General features: G+C 43.6%; 1 protein-coding gene across 1 annotated transcript; it reads right to left on the minus strand.

The window, feature by feature from the left end:
- Positions 1–15,438: 15,438 nt before the first annotated feature.
- Positions 15,439–15,888, minus strand: LOC138366989 (putative mediator of RNA polymerase II transcription subunit 9). Its single transcript, XM_069328395.1, has one exon. The coding sequence runs from the start codon at positions 15,886–15,888 to the stop codon at positions 15,439–15,441; it is 450 nt and encodes a 149-aa protein (XP_069184496.1).
- Between the last annotated feature and the right edge of the window lie 5,966 nt (positions 15,889–21,854).

The following is a 21,854-nucleotide window of genomic DNA, read 5'->3' on the forward strand; positions in this document are numbered from 1 at the left end:
CAGCTACGGTGATTGCAGCGGTGGTGGTGGTGGTTATAGTGGTAGGGGTAGATGTGGTGTTATAGTAGTGGGGTAGTTGTAGTTGTGGTAGTTGTTGTATTAGTAGTGGTGGTGGTAGTAGTTCTGATGGTAGAGGTGGTCGTAGTGGTGGCTACCTTGGGGGTGATTCTGAGGATTAACGTCCCCATAGCCCAGTTTCTGACCAAGCCTCCTGGTTGGGGTTCTGGTTAATCAGGCTGTTGAATGCATATGAAACACAATCTGGTTGATTAGAAATCTTTGGAGGTGTTTATCGAGATCTGTCTTTGTCACGTGAGAGGCCGGTCAGTTATGTCCCTTATGTGTAAAGAAAGAATGTTGAAAAGTCTTGGGCCTTTGATGTTTATAGAGCTCCTTTTAAGAGTAGCTATTGCACCTCTTCATTTCAATGGGGGCTATTTTGCACATCATGCCATGCCTCCTGGTCTCATGTGATGTTATTTCCTTGTGCAGGCTTGGAACCAATCCCTCTAATATTTTTCAGGTGTAAATTATTATATATCTCTCTCTTGCCTGCGCTTTAGAGAATACAGATATAAACATTTTAATCGGTCCCAAAAATGTTGAAGTTTTATAGTGGATTCCTGCAGTAAAGAATCTATGCCAATCTCTAGGTCGGCAATATCTCCAGCTTTGAAAGGGCCTGTAAGTGTGCAACAAGATTTCACTCTAGAGTAGTGCACTATTAAAAATTATCATTATTGGTATAGCAGCCCTGGTCTGAGAGGTTCATGTTATCGAGCCAGGCCTTTTTCTCGGTTGTAACAGATAAGTGGGTTCTTTAAAGATAAATCCTACTGATATGATAAATCAAATATCCTATACATAGCTTTTTCCTTCTACAGTATGACTTTAGGGGCCCGGTGACGGAGGAGACCTTTCTAAATATGAAATATAGTGAAAACTTTTAAACAAATCTCACGTTATTTGGCATCAGCGTCCTGAAAATTTCATCCCAATATGTTATGAAATGGATTTTTTTTACGAACTTTTAACAAATAAATGCGAGTGCGACGAGCGGCAACCGGTACTGATAATAACGATAACACGTATTTACTGGCAGTCAGGGATAAAGTGATACAAGCACCTGTTTGACGCACACAGAATACAAGTAGTAGTAAGGAGGCTCCACAAAGTGGATATGTCCCTGGTGCCACCTGGAGGGCCAAATTTCACACATAATAATGAGTTAGTATGTTATTATGCTGTATTATATTATTTATCATATAAATACATTGCCCAATGGTGATATTTCTTATGTTCCTTTGTACGAAAAGCTGACAACCTCTTTTTTCCCTCTCTCTCTCCTTTGTTTCTATGCGGATTTTATGGTGACTTCTACATCTTGGAGAATGTAAATCTGGCACTAAGCATGTGAACTTGGAACGAAATTGGTCAACATGTTAATCAGCCACAGGTGGCAGAAGTTGTTCCCTACATTATTTTTGGCCGATTTATTTACAGAGTTCATGCTCTATTATCTTTGACTATTTTGGTTGTATTGATGAATAAAGAGCATATGAGGGCCTCATCACTTATATATGGACAATAAAGTCACTTCAATATATATGTTTCGTTATATGAACATAAAAATATAAGAATGAAGGTAACTGCAGAAGGTCAATTGGACCTTACCAGTCAGCTCCTATTTATATCCACCCAATCTCATTTATATATATGTCTAACCTACTGTTAGATAGTTAAGGGGCCCAGTGTCTGTTTTACAGTTATCCCTAACGAGTCCATATATTATGTTTTTTGGGGGGTTATTTTTTTTTTACTTCATTTCAACAAATTGACCTACAACTTTCACATGACCGAGTACGAATGCCAAGCAATGTTTATTAAAACATAAAAGACAATTCATTAATTAGAACTACCCATATTTTAATATGGGTAGTCAATAATTTCAACTTCAATTATCTCTAAAATAGGAATTTAACTTTGTGACCTGATAAAAAATTAAGTTTCTGACCGATTCGCACCATTTATACATATTATGTACAAAGTTCTTAGATCTAAGGTCTCTATAACTTTGTTTAGTCATAAAGCAATAACGTTTGGAGTTATAATTTTTTTACTTATAAATCTGGCACATATTTGGATGGCCACATTGAAAAAAATGTTTTACAGTAAACTATACTGTACTTTCAAACAATAATTTTATCAAAGATTCATGAACATTGTATGCCATTCTGGCATATATATGATATGTTGTCGGAAAATCCGACACCATTTAATAATAATATAATAATAATAATAATAATAATAATAATAATAATTTTTATTTAGGCAAAGGTACATACATAAAGAGATTTTACAAAGTTTGTTGGCTTTATAGATAGAGCAATAGAGCAGACAGATAATTGCTGCTGTATTGTATAAACAAGTTAACCCATAGAAAACGTAACTTGTAGTGGAATTACCGTCTATAGAAAACGGAATATCATTACCACACACTATTATAAATTCACCACCTATTATGGTGGGAATTATTCTTAAATACATTAGTCTTTGGACTTTACCATCATAAAAACATCTCATATAAATTAACTTAATTATCAGAATTAAAGTAGAGTAAATGTGACCCTTCTATCACTTACTGTCATCTGGACAATGTAGGCCAGTAGCGTCAGTGAGGAAGGAGGGGCAGCCATTGTTAGACTTAGACCAGAGGCTCACGGGAGCAAATACGGCTCCTGTTAATTTTACTTGGACGAAGTGTTATGGAAACCAAAGGTGTACCATTATCAACACGCTGTCAACAAATTCAAGTTAAGTGCTTCTACTGAAACCCATTTATCTATCATTTATGGCCATTAATGTCATTAGATAGGGTGAACCGGTTAGAGCATAAGATCACCTCATACTAAAGGTAATTAAGCCAGGTCTTCATGGTTCCTTGTACAGTGTTTTCTCTGATATACCTGTCATATACTAGGATTCTGGCTTCACAGCTAGCGCCCTTTTGACAGGTCAAGACGAGGAAGCATGCTTTGTGCATCAGTTACCAGGGTGATGGAAGCTACCTCAAAGAGGGAAAATGTGGTGTCTACATCCTGGTTATACCTGGTGGACTAAGGCCTGCTGTACAATAAGATAAGGAACCTCGTCAATGTATGTAGTCTATTACTGTAGTTTGATTGGCTGCATATATATAAATTTAATAAACCCCCCTAATGTGTAGAGGATCGATTTGTGAGATTATGAGATTATTGCAGAAATACAGTCCACTTATCATTATACAAATTGTTATCTAAGTATATAAATTAACGTAAATATAAATTCATATAAATTAAATAAATAAAAATCTCACAGGTCGGTTCCCACATATGTTCTCCAACTGCTAATAAAATAACAATTATTGACATTTTAAGATTTTTATCACTAATTTGAAATCGTGATTTTTTTTGCAATTTTTATAACTTTTTTCTTTTCGTGGTTTGATGTTGATCTATTAGAAAACGTTGGACCATTTACCATGAAGATTATTCACAACAAAAATTTAGTGTGTTTGAGGAAGTTTCGGTGCATCGTCACCTAGCACCTTAACTGTGATTTTATAGTTTCCGTTTTTATATTTTCGTTTCTTTCAGAACACATGAGCTCCATTAAACATATTATCTGTGGCATTTTGAATGACCTGAACATCAGACTGGAGGTTTTCTGTGTCCTCTATATTGTCTACTCTTATCAAAATCCCAGTGCCATATGCAAAGGATGACACAGCACAATAGATTGTTTACTTGCATATGTCTGATAAATGGAAGAAAAAAAATACAGGAGCAAGCAGGGTACCTTGGGGGGACGGAGCTTTTCCCTCTGGATGATCCTGATTTTACTTTGTTAACTATTGCACTCTGATTTCTCTTCGTTTGAAAGTTAAGGATCCGTCTTCCCTTTTTTGCTAGTAATTACTTTTGAATGCTTTTGTGTGCAATAGCACCATGGTCACATTTGTCAAAAGCTTTTTACAAAGTCTGTGTATAATAAGTCAGCATTGTGCTTTCCTCTTGTGGCATTTATTGCCATGTCAAAGTGATCTAGCAATTGTGAGAGGCAAGAGCACCCTGTTTTGAAACCAAGTGGTCCAGGGTTATATAGATATTGCGAGTCCATGTGATTAGTGATCTTACTTCTTAGCACTCTTTGAAAGATTTGTATGACAAATGTTGTTAGGGTCATTGGTCTATAATTATTCGTATCTGATTTACTACTTCCTTTTTGATGTGGCGCGATCTCCATTGTTTTGAGTACGTAAGGGATAACACCGGTATCTAGGCTTCCTGATACTTAGGATGCACAGATGCACAACAGCCTGTGATGTGATGTTGTGCACGTCTTGATGAATGTAGAATTCAAGGAGTCTGAGTCGTTCTGTAGCCTATGTATTTCATTCATTTCTTTGTTATTTGTAAACGTTCCATCACACTTGTTCAAGGTCCATTGCTATATGTAAATTTTATACTAAATTTTGAACTTGAGAACAAGAATTTTTTTATTCCTCTCTTTTGCACTTATAGCCATTTGTACTATTTGCCTCTCCTGAATTATATGATTCTCTGCACGTTAAGCTCGAGCATTTCCATATCTCCACCTAGTCGTTGTTGGGATAGAGTGGCACATTTGAGATGTTCTGTGATTTATTTTCTTCGCATATAGAGGGAATGCCGTTCTCGTTCCAATTTGCCTCTTTTTCTCTTTTTTTCTTTAATGGTATGTGATTTCCACATATATCTTGTACTATTGTGCCTACGTTCTCGACACACTAGTTAAAGTTGCATTATCTAGCTGTTCTTCCCAGCATATTTCTGCGTTGTACTGGTTTATTAGTTCCCAATTAATCAGTTTGTTATTGAAATTGAATATACTGAATTCTCCTCATCTTGAAATTGAGACTGGCTGCACAGGTCATGCTTGTCTGAACTTCTATTAGGTTGTGATAGGAGTAACATGTATTGGTAATCGTTATGACCCTAATGAGCTCATCATTGTTTGTGAAAATAAGATCTACGATGTTCTCCTTTCTAGTTGGTTCTACTATTTGCTGTTTAAAGGAAAACTCTCATACATTTGCATGAGGTCATTTGTGTGTGACTGTTCATTTAGACTTCTTCCTAAGATGCTTTCTGGAATGACTGTATTTGCCATATTTTTTTTCCATTTTAGATGCCGTAAGTTGAAATCATCAACCAAGATGATGGTGGTAGTGATGGTTGTTGTGCAAATAGTGTATAGGTAATGGCATTGGTGGTAGTTGTAGTCATTTAGCAAGTGTTTCTTTGTTTCAGTTATAAACTACAATTAAAACTTCCCAAAATGTTCATATTTTTTCTTTTAAATTAAATAATGCATCATCTACCTTCTGTAAGTACAAATAACTGACAACACTTTATCAGCTGAATCAAGGGGAAGTCAAAGGTTAAATGGGGATTCATCTCTGTTGTTCTTCCATAGCCTTCCTTTGAAGCTTTTGTAATCTATATGACATCATCTACATATTTTGTTTTCATATGAGAACTGGAAGAGTCTGTTATGGTCGTGAAAATGTTACAAAGATGAAAATTGTGTGTAATGAAGATGTGGCCCTGTACTTCATGGAGGGATGACGAGCTCCCCAGTTGGTTAAATAAAAAATAAAACAAGTGCAATAGTGTAAAACAATGAATTAAAGGAAGCTACACGTGTCAGTTTATAACTACTTACCTGCTGCTGTAAGTACCGTGTGAAGAAAAATGCGACAGCCACCGTATACGACACGAGGAATATCCTCATCAAGCCCCATGGGTAACGACCTGTAATAATAATCTGTAATTATGCAACAGAAGCTGATTACAAGTCATTTATCAAACCATCTAAGTAAAGAAGAGACTATACATATAATTACGTAATAGTGGTTGATGTCCTTATGTGTTATTCAATCCTTGGACACAATTGGGCAAATCCCCTTCATGGATACTTCCTCGTCGAGTGTAATTTATGAAACCCTTCAATCATGGAGACGATGTTTGTCGGAATACAGATACACTTTATCCCACTTGTTGCTCGACGCTTCTGATCAGCTTGCCAGGCCTATCCACATCAGTGCATTATTTGTGGAGATGGTCACCCTGCTTGTTAAAAATCTCATATATATTCAAAGTTGAAACAAGCGATTTTTTGTTTAAATCTTAAGGTTAGTAAATATTAAACAAGATTGAACTGAAACCTAGGCATCTTGGGCTTCCATCTTCCCTTACTATCCTTGAAGAACTCTTCCAGCATCTTGACTCCAACCACTCCAGATCCAAGACATTAAGTCCACTCGCTCATGAAAACGGCTTTACATCCATCTTGTCATAATCTCTGGGTGATCAACCAAGGCCGACCATTGCCATGAGGTCTGGGGACCTGACAGTACTCACACCACTCCGTCCCTGGCATCCAACCCGACCACCCGGGGTACTCACACCTCTGTTACTCACCACACTGTGAGGGATGATGTACACTCGGCTGCTTCCCGCTCTCCTCATTACTCTGACACTCATCATAAAGGCCGAGAACACGAGGACAAAGACACAGATACATCAATGTTTGCTGACGATGCCAAAATTATGAGAAGTGTTAAGACGGAGGAGTACTGCTTGAGGCTTCAAGAAGTCCTGGACAAACTGAAGGAATGGTCCAACAAATGGTTGTTAGAATTTAACCCAAGGAAATGTAATATAATAAAGATAGGTGTTGGGAGCAGGAGACCAGATACAAGGTATCATTTGGGAAATGAAATTCTTCAGGAGTAAGAGAGAGAGAAAGACTTGGGGGTTGATATCACACCAGACCTATCCCCTAAAGCCAATATCATGAGGATAAAATCAGCAGCATATGCCAGGTTGGCCAACATGAGAACGGCCTTTAGAAACTTGTGTAAGAAATCATTCAGAACTTTGTATACCACATATGTCAGACCAATCCTGCAATATCCTGCTTTGTCATGGGTTCGTATCGTGGCCGGGGAGTATCTGGGTGCAAATCCTTAACTGTAGCCTCTGTTTAACTCAACAGTAAAATGGGTACTTGGTTGTAAAAACGATTCTTCATGGGAGTCGTATCCAGGAACCTGCCCAAAATGCTACGCATACTAGTGGCTGTACAAGAATGTAACAACTCTTGTATATATCTCAAAAAAATAAAAATAAAAAAAATATGCAGCTCCAGCATGGAGTCTATATCTAGTCAAGCATGAGACTAAAAAAGAAAAGGTTCAACGGTTTGCCACCAGACTAGTACCCAAACTGCGAGGTATGAGCTACAAGGAGAGACTACGGGAATTAAACCTCACGTCGCTGGAAGACAGAAGAGTTGGGGGAACATGATCACCACATAAAAGAGTCTCAAAGGAATTGATAGGGTAGATAAAGACGGGCTATTTAAAACAAGGGGGACACAGGTAGAAATTAACTGCCCAAATGAGCCACAGAGATATGAGAAAGAACTTTTTCAGTGTCAGAGTAGTTAAAAAAGGGAATACATTTGGAAGTGAGGTGGTGGAGACTGACTCCATACAAAGTTTCAATTGTAGATATGATAGACCCCTGTAGGCTCAGGAACCTGTACATCAGTTGATAGAGAGTTGAGAGGCGGGACCAAATAGCCAAAGCTCAACCCATGCAAGCACAACTAGGTGAGTACATCTGCATTAACGGGTCTCCTACACTGTAATCTCACAACTTATAACAAATTAAGAAACTTTGATTTCTCCTCATTTTACTATAAAGAGATGAAATCACTTGTATGGCAAACTATAGTGATTTCCTTGGCCTACCTAACTGAAACACGTTCCTTAGAGAACCATTACTTGTTTCATTACCTTCAGAGAACTGAAGAGCTTCCATGATTGCCTTCCTCTACTAAGTCTTTCACAGGCACACCAACGACCCGTATATCACACATACTCCAACACCAAATTTCCTCGCTGTTAAGGTGAGCCATGTCTCTGGTCACTGTTAAGGTAAGCCATGTCTCTGGTCACTGTTAAGGTGAGTCATGTCTCTGGTCACTGTTAAGGTAAGCCATGTCTCTGGTCACTGTTAAGGTGAGCCATGTCTCTGGTCACTGTTAAGGTGAGACATGTCTCTGGTCACTGTTAAGGTGAGCCATGTCTCTGGTCACTGTTAAGATGAGCCATGTCTCTGGTCACTGTTAAGGTAAGCCATGTCTCTGGTCACTGTTAAGGTGAGTCATGTCTCTGGTCACTGTTAAGGTAAGCCATGTCACTGGTCACTGTTAAGGTGAGCCATGTGTCTGGTCACTGTTAAGGTGAGCCATGTCTCTGGTCACTGTTAAGGTGAGCCATGTCTCTGGTCACTGTTAAGATGAGCCATGTCTCTGGTCACTGTTAAGGTGAGCCATGTCTCTGGTCACTGTTAAGGTGAGTCATGTCTCTGGTCACTGTTAAGGTGAGCCATGTCTCTGGTCACTGTTAAGGTGAGCCATATCTCTGGTCACTGTTAAGATGAGCCATGTCTCTGGTCACTGTTAAGGTGAGCCATGTCTCTGGTCACTGTTAAGGTGAGCCATGTCTCTGGTCACTGTTAAGGTGAGTCATGTCTCTGGTCACTGTTAAGGTGAGCCATGTCTCTGGTCACTATTAAGGTGAGTCATGTCTCTGGTCACAGTTAAGGTAAGCCATGTCTCTGGTCACTGTTAAGGTGATTCATGTCTCTGGTCACTGTTAAGGTGAGCCATGTCTCTGGTCACTGTTAAGGTAAGCCATGTCTCTGGTCACTGTTAAGGTGAGCCATGTCTCTGGTCACTATTAAGGTGAGTCATGTCTCTGGTCACTGTTAAGGTGAGCCATGTCTCTGGTCACTGTTAAGGTGAGCCATGTCTCTGGTGTCACAAGGGGTGGGCTGGGGCTTTATTAGAACTCGACTGCTAGGGGCTCAGAAGGCAGAATACTCAGCCCCTCCGACTCCCGGGATTCACCGGAGTCTCCTTGGTCCCACAGGAGAGGACCTGCAATGCCCACCACCGCAGGTCTTTGCTCCCAACACTAAAGGGGGGTGCCACTGATTCACCCTGGGAGCCCTTCAGTCAAACACGGGGAAAATGCTGTTAACAATTCCGGCCTAGACCCGTGGAGAAGTGAAGGAAGACTCAGGCTTACCTTATAACAATAAGCTCCCTGAGTCTTGCCTGCCAGACAAAAAGGTTGCAGGAACTCCTTTCCCGCCTGCCTTCCCTATCTTCTTCTTAACAAGGTCGCCAGCTGGGTTAGTATATCTGCACCCCAGCGATGCAGTTAAGGGGGTGTATTCTATACTGTTTGTTGCCAGAGTGTTGCTGCTCCAATAGATCTGATACTGGACTGTCAGCCCAGGGTACTCTCCCATAAAAGTCTGTGTTGCTTTACCTCTCTCCAGCCATTACATTACCTGTTGCCACCAGTCAGGCTCTGATACTAGTCGGATGGCCTAGGGTACACTTTTATATGTCTGTGCCGCTTTACCACTCTCCAGGCGATAAGAACGTCTATAGAGAACGTGATGTTCCCTAGGTTGCACTATGATAACCCTCGTGTATGCTCATAGAGAAATATTATAATGGAGGCACACTTAAACACAAAGATAAAATGTGTGAATTTACTGACACAAATTACATGTTCACACATACAATCACAAGCAATACATGAAAAGGAAAATAAGGATAATAAATCTGGAGATCGTCAGCAACTCTTCTTTCACGACCTCCAACCACTCCTTCAACTGGGCAGATTAGACAGGAGTCACACACTCTCTCACAGAAGGGCCTCTTCGCCACCTCCTCTTCAACTGTCCTGCCATCCACGCACACTGTCCTCTCCAACAGTCCTGGACACAAGCTGCCCTGCAGCCTATCCTACTACTAAAGTATTTAAGCTATACCGCAACATACATAAGCAAATATCGTGGCCTATCTAGCCTATTCAAACAAGGGGTAATGGGAGGGAAATTTGATCTACCTTTACATTCCTGGCTCATGACGCCTGTCCCTTGATGGTGTGAGATTCCCACGCTTCCTGAGTCGGTCTTTGACGATCCGGGAACGTTCCACAGGTCCTCAGGTGTCATGAAGCCTTCGCGTCATCGCCGATCCAATCCCAGAGATTCAGCTATCCCAATCCTGGTTCGCCAGTGGGCACTGAGCTAGTCACTAATGCACGCACTCGTCCCTTCCACAAGGCGTTGCTCCTTGTCCTAGGAACGGTGTCGTCCCTCCAAAGCCCTCAGTGAATGTGACCCGGTCACAACTAAGCCTGCACGCCGCACCTTCCAGATCCTCAGCGTCGAGCGGCGCCGCCCAGCGTCGTCGCTGACCAATTTTCCAAGTTTGGCACTCCTCCGCTCAATGAACTTGGCTTCCTTTTTGCTTCCCAGAAGCGCAGGGTCTCCAATAACGATGGTGGGCTGCGATGGCTAGCTCTCATCCAATGAGAAAGGCTCGTAAAGCCTCAAATCCTTGAGAGCTGACCGAGGCACGCCCTCTCACCTCCACAGTCAGGTCAACTCTGACGTTGGCGCCACCCAGGGGACTCGGTGACGTCACGGCGGGCTCTGATTGGTCGCCCGTGACCTAAGTCGGCCAATCCGCAATCGGCTAGCGTTTTCTACAAAATGGCGGATCTGCAGGTAGGGGGTACTCTTTCATTTATATCAGGGCGCCACCTTCCCCTTACCTACAACTTATAATGTAAATTTCTCCCTTATCTGGCAGCCGGTCTGGTCGCCACAAATACCAACAGACTCCCTGTATCTCAGAGAATCAGTAGGGAGAGCTGGTATGACTCTTAAAGCAGGCAAACGAAAGAAATAGGAGAAGGCACAGTAACATACCCCTCCTCTTAAAATAAGAAAAATAAGAGTCATATCGGTTAGTAAATCCGGGAGAGAGCATCTGCTACCACATTCTCCCTTCCTTTAATGTGCCTGATTTCCAGCCAGTACTCTTGTAACAGTAGGGCCCATCTTGTTCTCCTCTGGTTCGAGTTCTTCATCCTGTGCACGAACGTCAAGGGATTATGATCGGTGAACACTCGCACCGGTCTAGTACCTCCACCCCACATAGGCGTCGAAATGCTTCAGTGCCAGGATCAGGGCTAAGGCTTCCTTTTCCACTGTACTATAAGCCCTCTGGTACTTTTTGATTTTCTTCGAGTAGAATGCCACTGGACGGTGGACTCCGTCCTTCTGTTGAGCTAACATGGCTCCAATCCCCACGTTGGTAGCGTCGATGTACAAGATAAAGTCTGACTCAAAGTCAGGCGAAATCAGCACTGGCGCTTCAGTCAACAAATTCTTAGTCTTCTCGAAAGACTCCTGGCAAGCTTCCCTCCACTTCCATCTAACGTTCTTAGATAGCAACTCAGTCAGAGGGTGTGCCACTGTCGAGAAGTTCTTGCAAAATCCTCTATAGTATCCAATCATCCCTAAATATCGCGACAATTCTTTTCTCGTCCTGGGATTCGGATATTCTTTGATTGTTATCACTTTCTGGTCTACTGAAGTCACTTCCCCTTGACCCACGACGAAACCTAAGTATTCTAATCGGGCCTTTCCGAATTCGCTCTTGGCCAGATTAACTGTCAGGTTCGCTTCTTCCAATCGTTGGAACAACTCCGTCAGTCGATTCATGTGTTAATTCCAGCTATCGGCGTACACCACAATATCATCTATGTACACGGCGCAGCCTTCCATCCCTCTTAGCACTTCGTTCATCATCCTCTGAAAACAACTTCCGCTGTTCTTCATACCAAATGGAAGCACTTTGTACTGGTACAATCCATCTGGAGTAGCAAACGCTGAGATCTTTCTCGCACTCGGAGACAAAGGGATTTGATAATATCCTTTCAACAGATCGACCTTGGTGACAAACCTTGCGTTTCCCACTTGGTCGATGCAATCTCTTATTCGGGGCATCGGGTGAGAGTCCGACACGGTTATGGAATTCACTTTGCGATAGTCGGTGCAAAAACGATATGATCCGTCACTCTTCTTGACCAGCACACAGGGCGAGCTCCACTCACCATTGCTGGGCTCAGCGAGATCATTCGCTAGCAGATATTCCACCTCCTGTCGCATGATCTTCCTCTTCTCAGAACTCACCCGATAAGCGCTCTGCTTGACTGGCTTTTCTCCGCGCACATCTTCCTCGTGCACCACACTCTTGTGCCGTCGTGGCACATCTGTGAAGAGCGACTTGTTCCTTCTTATCAGGGTCACTAGATCTTTCCTTTTCCCTTGATCCAGATGACGCAGCCTCTCTTCTAGATGTACCAAACTTTCTGTATTAGACAGGCGCGTACCATCGGCACGGGCCCACTCTCTTTCCTCTACTGGCAACACTTGGCTCATCTCCATACACAGAGCCAATTTCCCTTTTTGCGACTGTGTTGCTCCCTTCACTCTCGCGCCCTCTTGCTCCTCAGGGAAGTATGGCTTTAAACGGTTGATGTGACATACCTGTGTCTTGTTGGGGCGTTTCGGCTTGCTGATCTCATAACTTACAGGACCCACACGCCGAACAACCGAGTATGGACCACCAAAGCGTGATTCCGTCACTCTACCTCTCCCAGGTAGCAACATCATCACTCTGGCTCCTGCCTCGAACTCCCTTGGGACAGCCTTTTTGTCGTACCAGATCGACATCTTCTCTTGAGCTGTCTTCAAGTGATCAGCAGCCAATTCCTTTGCCGTTTCCAATCGTTCATGGAATTTCTGCACATACTCTTCCATTGTCACTAATGTCTTCTCCGCCGTCAATTGCTCCTTCAGCATCAATAACGGGCTCCTTACTTCTTGCCCAAACACTAGCTGGAAAGGAGAGAATCCCAGAGACTCAACTATAGCATCTCGGATCGCAAACAGGGCTGGACAGACAGCCTCATCCCATTCCGCTCCTGTTCTGCACAATACACTCTTAAGATGGTCTTCAGAGTGGAGTGGAACCTCTCAATCGCTCCCTGCGATTGAGGTCTATAAGGTGACGATCGTAGTTGGGCTATTCCCCAGCTTGCAATAGCCTGCCTAAACCACCTCGACTGGAAAACACTTCCACAGTCGGACTGGATCTCCTTGGGCACACCTACCCAAGCAAAGAACCACTGAAGGTGTCCCATGTCGCATCTCGATGTCACCTTCCGCACTGGGACCGCCTCTGGAAATCTCGTCGAAGCACACATGATGGTTAATAAGTAATTATTTGCCTTTCTTGTCCTAGGTAGTGGTCCCACAACGTCGATTATTTGACCGTTCAAACGCCTGGCCAAACGCAGGAACTGGAACCAAAGGTGATTTCGGGATGGCAGGGACGTTCTTCCCCGCCCTCTGGCACGGGAAACACGTCTTGCAGATTCTTCTTACATCCGCGTCCATGCCCGGCCAATAAAAATGTTCTCGAAGCCGGCTTAAGGTCTTGGTTACTCCTAAGTGACCCACGGGATCAACTGAGTGTGCAAGCTTTAGCACCGCGCCTCTGTACTGCGCTGGCACCACCACCTGACGCCTCACTCTCAGCATATCATCACCCGCTTCTTCCCTAACCGGTCTCCACTACCTCATTAGCACTCCCTTCACCATAAAGAAGTGAGTCGGTGACTCGGGTCCGGCGAGACCTCCTTCCGCCTCCCGTACCAACTCAGGAAACTCTTCATTTTGCAGCTCACTTAGACGGGTGTGGTCAATACCTAGAGAACTGGTGACAGTAACTTGGACACTCCTATCCGACCCTTCCTCACCTGTCGCTTGTCCTCTGGCCTCTTCCCGGAACAAACGATCGAGCCCCAGGTCACCCGGCATGTTCCCTTCGGCATGACTAAATCCGCTCACATCATCTTCCTTGACGCCTCGTCCCGACGTCACCGCACATACCGGAAATGCCACTCTCGCAATTTCCATTTCGCCACTGCTGGCGCCCGTCCTGCTGCTCTGTCGATAGGGCTCTATATACTCCTCACCCTTAATCAAATTCGGGAGAACACATCCCCCACAGGAGTCATTCCCTAGGATCACCTGAGCTTTCATCCTGGGCAGTAAAGCACAGACCCCTACCACGAGAGTCTGACAACCATAGTCTGAATTAAGAGTCACCTTATGAAGGGGCATCCTCACTTGTTTCCCCAACGTCCTCATCAGGGCTTCCCCTGTACTGGAACTTCTGTAGTCCTCTGGGAAGAGGGATTCACTAACAAGGGTGAAGTCGGATCCAGTGTCCCTCAGAATCCTCGCTGGCACATGATCAGCTCCTCTTATCTTCACCGTCCCCTCACACACAAAGGGGTTAATCTTCGTCTCCCTCATCACCGGCATATCACCTGAGTTATCGTTGGCTTCTTCGCTTCCTATCCTCGTGAAAGCCACGTTTCCACCGTGCCTGGGGCGACCGCACTCCCTTGCAAAGTGTCCTCGTCCCCCACAGTTGTAACACCGACCGCCTCTCCTGGGCGACCCTCTACCAGTCACCCTGGTAGCACCAATGGTAGAGGTTCCCTGGGTCCTCCTAGGACTCTCTGTCGTCGGTTCCCAGGCAGCAGCACTCGCTCCCAAGCTAGGTCCACTGCTCACAGCTTGGGGCGTCCTCCTCGCGTCCCTTGAGCTCTTGAACTGGGTTACTTCATCGGGTACACTACTCTTGGGAGAGTACCCACCTGTCCTCGCTCCTCCTGAACTCCTGAAGTTCCCTCCCGACCTGGGGTAAGGCGAGTGTCTGGGCAGCCCCTCCCTCCTAAGATGTAGTGCCTCCTCCAGCATGTCGGCTCGGTCTGCTGCAGCCTTCGGGTCCTTAATACCTGCTTCTCTCACCCTTACTCGCAACTCAGGATGGAGCACTGACATAAACTTCTCCATCACTATCAGTCGTTTGATCTCATCTGCCGATTCCGCTTCCTCCGCCTTCAACCATCGTAGGAATTTCTGTTCCATATCCCTGGCAATCTCGGCGTAAGACTTCCCCGACGCTCTCGTACACTCTCTGAACCGCTTCTGGTACATCTCCGGAGTCAGCCGGATTGAGTGGAGCACCGCATTCTTAATCACGTCGTAACTAGCACACTCCTCTAGTCCAGCATGTTGTAGGCTTCCAGGGCCTCATCAGTCAACCTGCCCTGGACCAGAGCAGCCCAATCATCTTCCGGCCACTCCTTCAGAGTCGCTATCCATTCGAAGTGTTTGAAGAACGCCTCAGCTTCTTGAGGTTCGAACGTAGGTAAGTCACATTCCCTTACCTTGAGATCATCCCGCTGTGCAGCCCACGATCAACGCGACGCGATTCGACTTCTTTCTTTGCCTTTATCTCCTCCAGTCACAGTTGTCTCTCTCCTTCTTCTTGCCGCAGCCGAGCTTCTCGCTCACGCTCCTCTCGCTGCATTTGTGCTTCTCTTTCCTCTCGTCACAGCTGGGCTTCCAGTTGCATCTTCATTATTTCCAGTTGCAGGCTCCTCTTACTACAGCTGGACCTTGCACTGCTCTCACGTTCACTGTGAGTTCTCCCCATACTGGTAGGCACTTGGGATGGCTCTAGTTGGGACGGTTCACCTTGGGACGGCTCTTCTTGGGATGGCTTCTCTCCCTGAGACGGCTCCTCTTGAGATGGCTCCTCTCCCGTCGCCTCCTCTCGAGCCGTGAGCTGTGCCATGATCTCTATCCTTCGCTCCGCTATCTTAGTCGTCCTCAACCTGATCCCAAAGTGGTTTGCCACTTGCTGGAGCTGGTCCTTGGTACACTCTTCCAAAATTCTCTCATCTCTTGTCTTAATAAATTTCTTTACTTTATCCTCCTCCATCTCTATATCATCGAGCATACACGGCAGCACAGACAAGTTAGTAGGTACTAATTTCATCGTTTCAGTCCCTTAGCTGGTTGGGTAACAATACTACTGAATTCACTGGCAACACTGCATTAGTACCCTGGAAACAATGTCTTGAATTTTGGGCAACTCTGTACCTTGATTACCATACCATGGCAACACTGTAGCCTGATCCACACTTCTTGGCGAAGTTGCCAGTTCTTGGCTACCGTGGTTCAAATCCTGGCGAGGTCGCCAGTTCTTGTCACGGGGGGTGGGCTGGGGCTTTGATAGCACTTGGCTGCTAGGGGCTCAGATGGCAGAATACTCAGAACCTCCGACTCCCGGGATTCACTGGAGTCTCCTTGGTCCCACAGGAGAGGACCTGCAATGCCCACCACCGCAGGTCTTTGCTCCCAACACTAAAGGGGGGGGGGGGGGTGCCACTGATTCACCCTGGGAGCCCTTCAGTCAACCACGGGGAAACTGCTGTTAACAGTTCCGACCTAGACCCGTGGAGAAGTGAAGGAAGACTCAGTCTTACCTTATAACAATAACCTCCCTGAGTCTTGCCTGCCAGACAAAAAGGTTGCAGGAACTCCTTTCCTGCCTGTCTTCTCTATCTTCTTCTTAACAAGGTCGCCAGCTGGGTTAGTATATCTGCACCCCAGCGATGCAGTTCAGTGGGTGTATTCTATACTGTTTGTTGCCAGAGTGTTGCTACTCCCGTAGATCTGATACTGGACTGTCAGCCCAGGGTACTCTCCCATAAAAGTCTGTGTGGCTTTACCTCTCTCCAGCCACTACGTTACCTGTTACCACCAGTCAGGCTCTGATACTAGTCGGATGGCCTAGGGTACACTTTTATATAAGTCTGTGCTGCTTTACCACTCTCCAGGCGATAAGAACTTCTATAGAGAACGTGATGTTCCCTAGGTGGTACTATGATAACCCTCGTGTATGCTCATAGAGAAATATTATAATGGAGGCACACTTAAACACAATGATAAAATGTGTGAATTTACTGACACAATTACATGATCACACATACAATCACAAGCAATACATGAAAAGGAAAATAAGGATAATAAATCTGGAGATCGTCAGCAACTCTTCTTTCACGACCTCCAACCACTCCTTCAACTGGGCAGATTAGACAGGAGTCACACACTCTCTCACAGAAGGGCCTCTTCGCCACCACCTCTTCAACTGTCCTGCCGTTCACGCACACTGTCCTCTCCAACAGTCCTGGACACAAGCTGCCCTGCAGCCTATCCTACTACTAAAGTATTTATGCTATACTGCAACATACATATGCAAATATCGTGGTTTATCTAGCCTACTCAAACAAGGGGTAATGGGAGGGAAATTTGATCTACCTTTACATTCCTGGCTCATGACGCCTGTCCCTTGATGGTGTGAGGTTCCCACGTTTCCTGAGTCGGTCCTTGACGATCCAGGAACGTTCCACAGGTCCTCAGGTGTCATGAAGCTTTCGCGTCATCGCCGATCCAATCCCAGAGATTCAGCTATCCCAATCCTGGTTCACCAGTGGGCACTGAGCTAGTCACTAATGCACGCACTCGTCCCTTCCACAAAGCGTTGCTCCTTGTCCTAGGAACGGTTTCGTCCCTCCAAAACCCTCAGTGAATGTGACCCGGTCACAACTAAGCCTGCACGCCACACCTTCCAGACCGACAGCGTCGAGCGGCGCCGCCCAGCGTCGTCGCCCAGCGTCGTCGCCGACCAATTTTCCAAGTTTGGCACTCCTCCGCTCAATGAACTTGGCTTCCTTTTTGCTTCACAGAAGCGCAGGGTCTCCAATAACGATGGTGGGCTGCGATGGCTAGCTCTCATCCACTGAGAAAGGCTTGTAAAGCCTCAAATCCTTGAGAGCTGACCGAGGCACATCCTCTCACCTCCACAGTCAGGTCAACTCTGACGTTGGCGCCTCCCGGGGCACTCGGTGACGTCACGGCGGGCTCTGGTCGTCCAGGACCTAAGTCGGCCAGTTCGCAATCGGTTAGCGTTTTCTACAAAATGGCAGATCTTGTTGGAAATTTCCAACACTAATAAACTACTATTGTATTATAATAAATCATTATTATTATATACTAACTACAGTAGTTGTGAGATTTTTTTCTACGCCTACCTCCCTTAGGAGGTGGACTACAAGTTTAAAGGCTGCTCAAGGCAATTAAGCATGAGTCCAATAGAAAAAGGAAAAGCGGGAGCAAACCGCCAGGCCTTCACCACTAGGGGTGAAAACCTGTCCACAATAGGCCGCTGGCTCCTCTTAGTTAAACAGGACGTTAAAACTAATAAAGGGTAACCGACGGGTTCTCACAATCAAATATTTATATTTGATGTGGCACTATGAATTGGAATTCGAATTCCCAAGAACAGCCGTCATATCAAGATCACATCAACATTTAATCGTAATATGCAGAAATATCGTGGAATAATATGGTTGAAGGGTTGACAACAAAGACCGTTTTCTATAACATAACAATTTATTAATAACAAGAGACTAACTACTACATTACCGAGTTTACGTTACGTTAATGTCCATCCAGTGGCACGATAACAAACAGCTAAATAGCAACCCTTACTGTGAGGCTGCATACTGAACTAACCTGAACACAGGTGTGCCCACTGATGACACAATATTGCAAATAAAAGAAAAATATCACAGACTAAGTTACACCACAGCGAATGGTTACGTTATTGTCCATCAAGTGGCATTTGCAACACAGCTATTCAACAGCCCCTCAAGAAGTGACAGCAGGCTCTATCTTGCTGACACTTCGGGCTGACAACATGAACTAACTGAACAAATGAAGGATATCAACTGAAGACACAAGCATGCAATCAATAGTGTCTCGGTTTCCCTGATAGCTACTATAATCACAAGCTTAGGGGTCCTCCCGCCCCCCAGGAGAGACCCACGTAACTAGGCGGGTAGTCCAACAGTGACTCCCCCTATCACAACCCAGTGTGAACATTCTTTGCAACTCCCTACAAGTAGTTGCACTGTAAATTGTAACAAAGACAGGCAAGGCGGGATTCTGGGACACAGCTCCACAAATCCCTAGATTACTCTACTATCGTCACCAGACGACAACCAAAAGAAATTACCTTAAGTGATTAATTACGTTAATTGACTGATCGCAGCAGTCAGCAACAAAGTACTACGGTAATCACAAACAATTGTCTCACACTAGACAACAACATGATGATACTCTACGTTAATCATTAACACTTGTCTCTCTTGTTAACAATAACTCAAACTTATATTACATCACACTTGACTCCTAGCAAGTATTCAGTGAGTAATTCTTAATTAAGGTCAAACGGACAACTAATTACAACCACATTGAGTTACGTTAACTAAGCCTACCCTAACTTGGTAGCTTCTCAACAGTCTGTGTCAAAAAATTACTAGTGAGTGTTAATTACCCTAATTAACTCTGAGCAATTAATTAACTGTCACCAGGACCGATAATTAATCATCCATAAATACGTCTCACTCCGCACTGCCTAAGCAGGTCTCATCAAACACTGTGAATTCACGGGAAAGGAGTATTTTACCCCGAATTAACTAATTAAGTGCCATTAATCCACTGTCCCCAGACAGGATAAGATTAATACAACGATTTATGCTAGCTCCATGACCTCGCTTTACCGAGTCATCTGAGCCCTCAGACGTTAATTACTCCACTAATTAACATGAGTTACTAATTGCTATACCCCAGAAAGGTAATTAGTCTCAAGCAAATTACGTTAACACAAATACTGACAGATCCTCTCCCACTACGTGAATTCATGATGAGAAGGCTAATTACATAATTAGCTAGAGTGGTCAATTAGTTGTCACACTGACAATTAATTGCTCCCGAGACGTATCTCACTCAAACTCAACGCTGTTCTCTCTCATAACAGCCCTCACTCACTCCACAATAAGTGTGCACCCCTTATCCAGTTAATTCCTCAATTATTAACTCACTGAATCGTTAAGTCCTCAACACAACTTAAAGAAACAAAGTAACCCCAATGTTACATAGGTCACACTACATTGGCATGCAACAACACAAATGCACTGCCCACATATAATTGCGGCTACTGCAACTCGTTAATTACTGTGCCCACACAATAATGACACACGGTTGTGCAACACACAAGAGTATACCAATATTACTGCTCCCCTTTTCTTGCAACCGTTGCAAAGGACAACTGTGAACACACACTTACCTCAGCAAGGCAATTAACCAATCAATTGCCTGCTCTCATTAAGTACTGTGAATTCCCCTGAATAATCCTAGAGGTTCCATAAACCCTCAACACAGCTCCCAGGGCAGCAATAATATCGTATAAACTGATAACAACACTGCAATAACCTGCAACATAATGATGCCGTCAGCATACCCCACATGCTAATGACATCATTAGGCAATCAGTCAGCAATCACTTTTACTGACTCACCACACAGTATATAAAACATGCAAATGAACACATAGAAATGGCATTCACATAATCAATGAAAATTATATCATCAGGTAAATGAAACTAACCACACAGACCTCAGGGTACCCACTGACATCCCTGCAACCTGGCCTGCCTACCTCTAATGATACAATTTATATGTGGTACACTATGGCATTAATCAAGTCTGAACGATTATATAGAATCGACAGGCTGAATCACTTATATGGTAAATCTCTACACTGACCGGTTACATACTCGAGTCAGTCTACACACACACATATATATATATATATATATATATATATATATATATATATATATATATATATATATATATATATATATATATATATATATATATATATATATATATATATATATATATATATATATATATATATATATATATATATATATATATATATATATATATATATATATATATATATATACATATATGTATATATATATATATATATATATATATTATTAAATATGACCGAAAAAGTAAGATTAATAATTCTAACACGAATTTTCTCAATCTTTCGTACATTACGCTTCACTGTTGGAGGTATATCAAAAATCACTTCTCCAAAATTCATTTTTATTTCTAGTCTGACGCGACACGGGCGCGTTTCGTAAAACTTATTACATTTTCAAAGACTTCACAAATACACAACTGATTAGAACTTACGTCTCTCTGATATTTTATCTACATTTGAGTGAGGTGGGAAGGGTGATGTGGCATTAACACAAGACAGAACAGGAGGGGATATTAATAGGGTATTAAAAGTATCAACACAAGACAGAACAGAAACAATGGGTATTGAATAGAAGTGTTTGTAGAAAGCCTATTGGTCCATATTTCTTGATGCTTCTATATTGGAGCGGAGTCTTGAGGTGGGTAGAATATAGTTGTGCAATAATTGGCTGTTGATTGCTGGTGTTGACTTCTTGATGTGTAGTGCCTCGCAAACGTCAAGCCGCCTGCTATCGCTGTATCTATCGATGATTTCTGTGTTGTTTACTAGGATTTCTCTGGCGATGGTTTGGTTATGGGAAGAGATTATATGTTCCTTAATGGAGCCCTGTTGCTTATGCATCGTTAAACGCCTAGAAAGAGATGTTGTTGTCTTGCCTATATACTGGGTTTTTTGGAGCTTACAGTCCCCAAGTGGGCATTTGAAGGCATAGACGACGTTAGTCTCTTTTAAAGCGTTCTGTTTTGTGTCTGGAGAGTTTCTCATGAGTAGGCTGGCCGTTTTTCTGGTTTTATAGTAAATCGTCAGTTGTATCCTCTGATTTTTGTCTGTAGGGATAACGTTTCTATTAACAATATCTTTCAGGACCCTTTCCTCCGTTTTATGAGCTGTGGAAAAGAAGTTCCTGTAAAATAGTCTAATAGGGGGTATAGGTGTTGTGTTAGTTGTCTCTTCAGAGGTTGCATGGCTTTTCACTTTCCTTCTTATGATGTCTTCGATGAAACCATTGGAGAAGCCGTTATTGACTAGGACCTGCCTTACCCTACAGAGTTC

The sequence above is a fragment of the Procambarus clarkii genome, chromosome 21 (assembly GCF_040958095.1).
Source record: "Procambarus clarkii isolate CNS0578487 chromosome 21, FALCON_Pclarkii_2.0, whole genome shotgun sequence".
Taxonomy (NCBI): domain Eukaryota; kingdom Metazoa; phylum Arthropoda; class Malacostraca; order Decapoda; family Cambaridae; genus Procambarus; species Procambarus clarkii.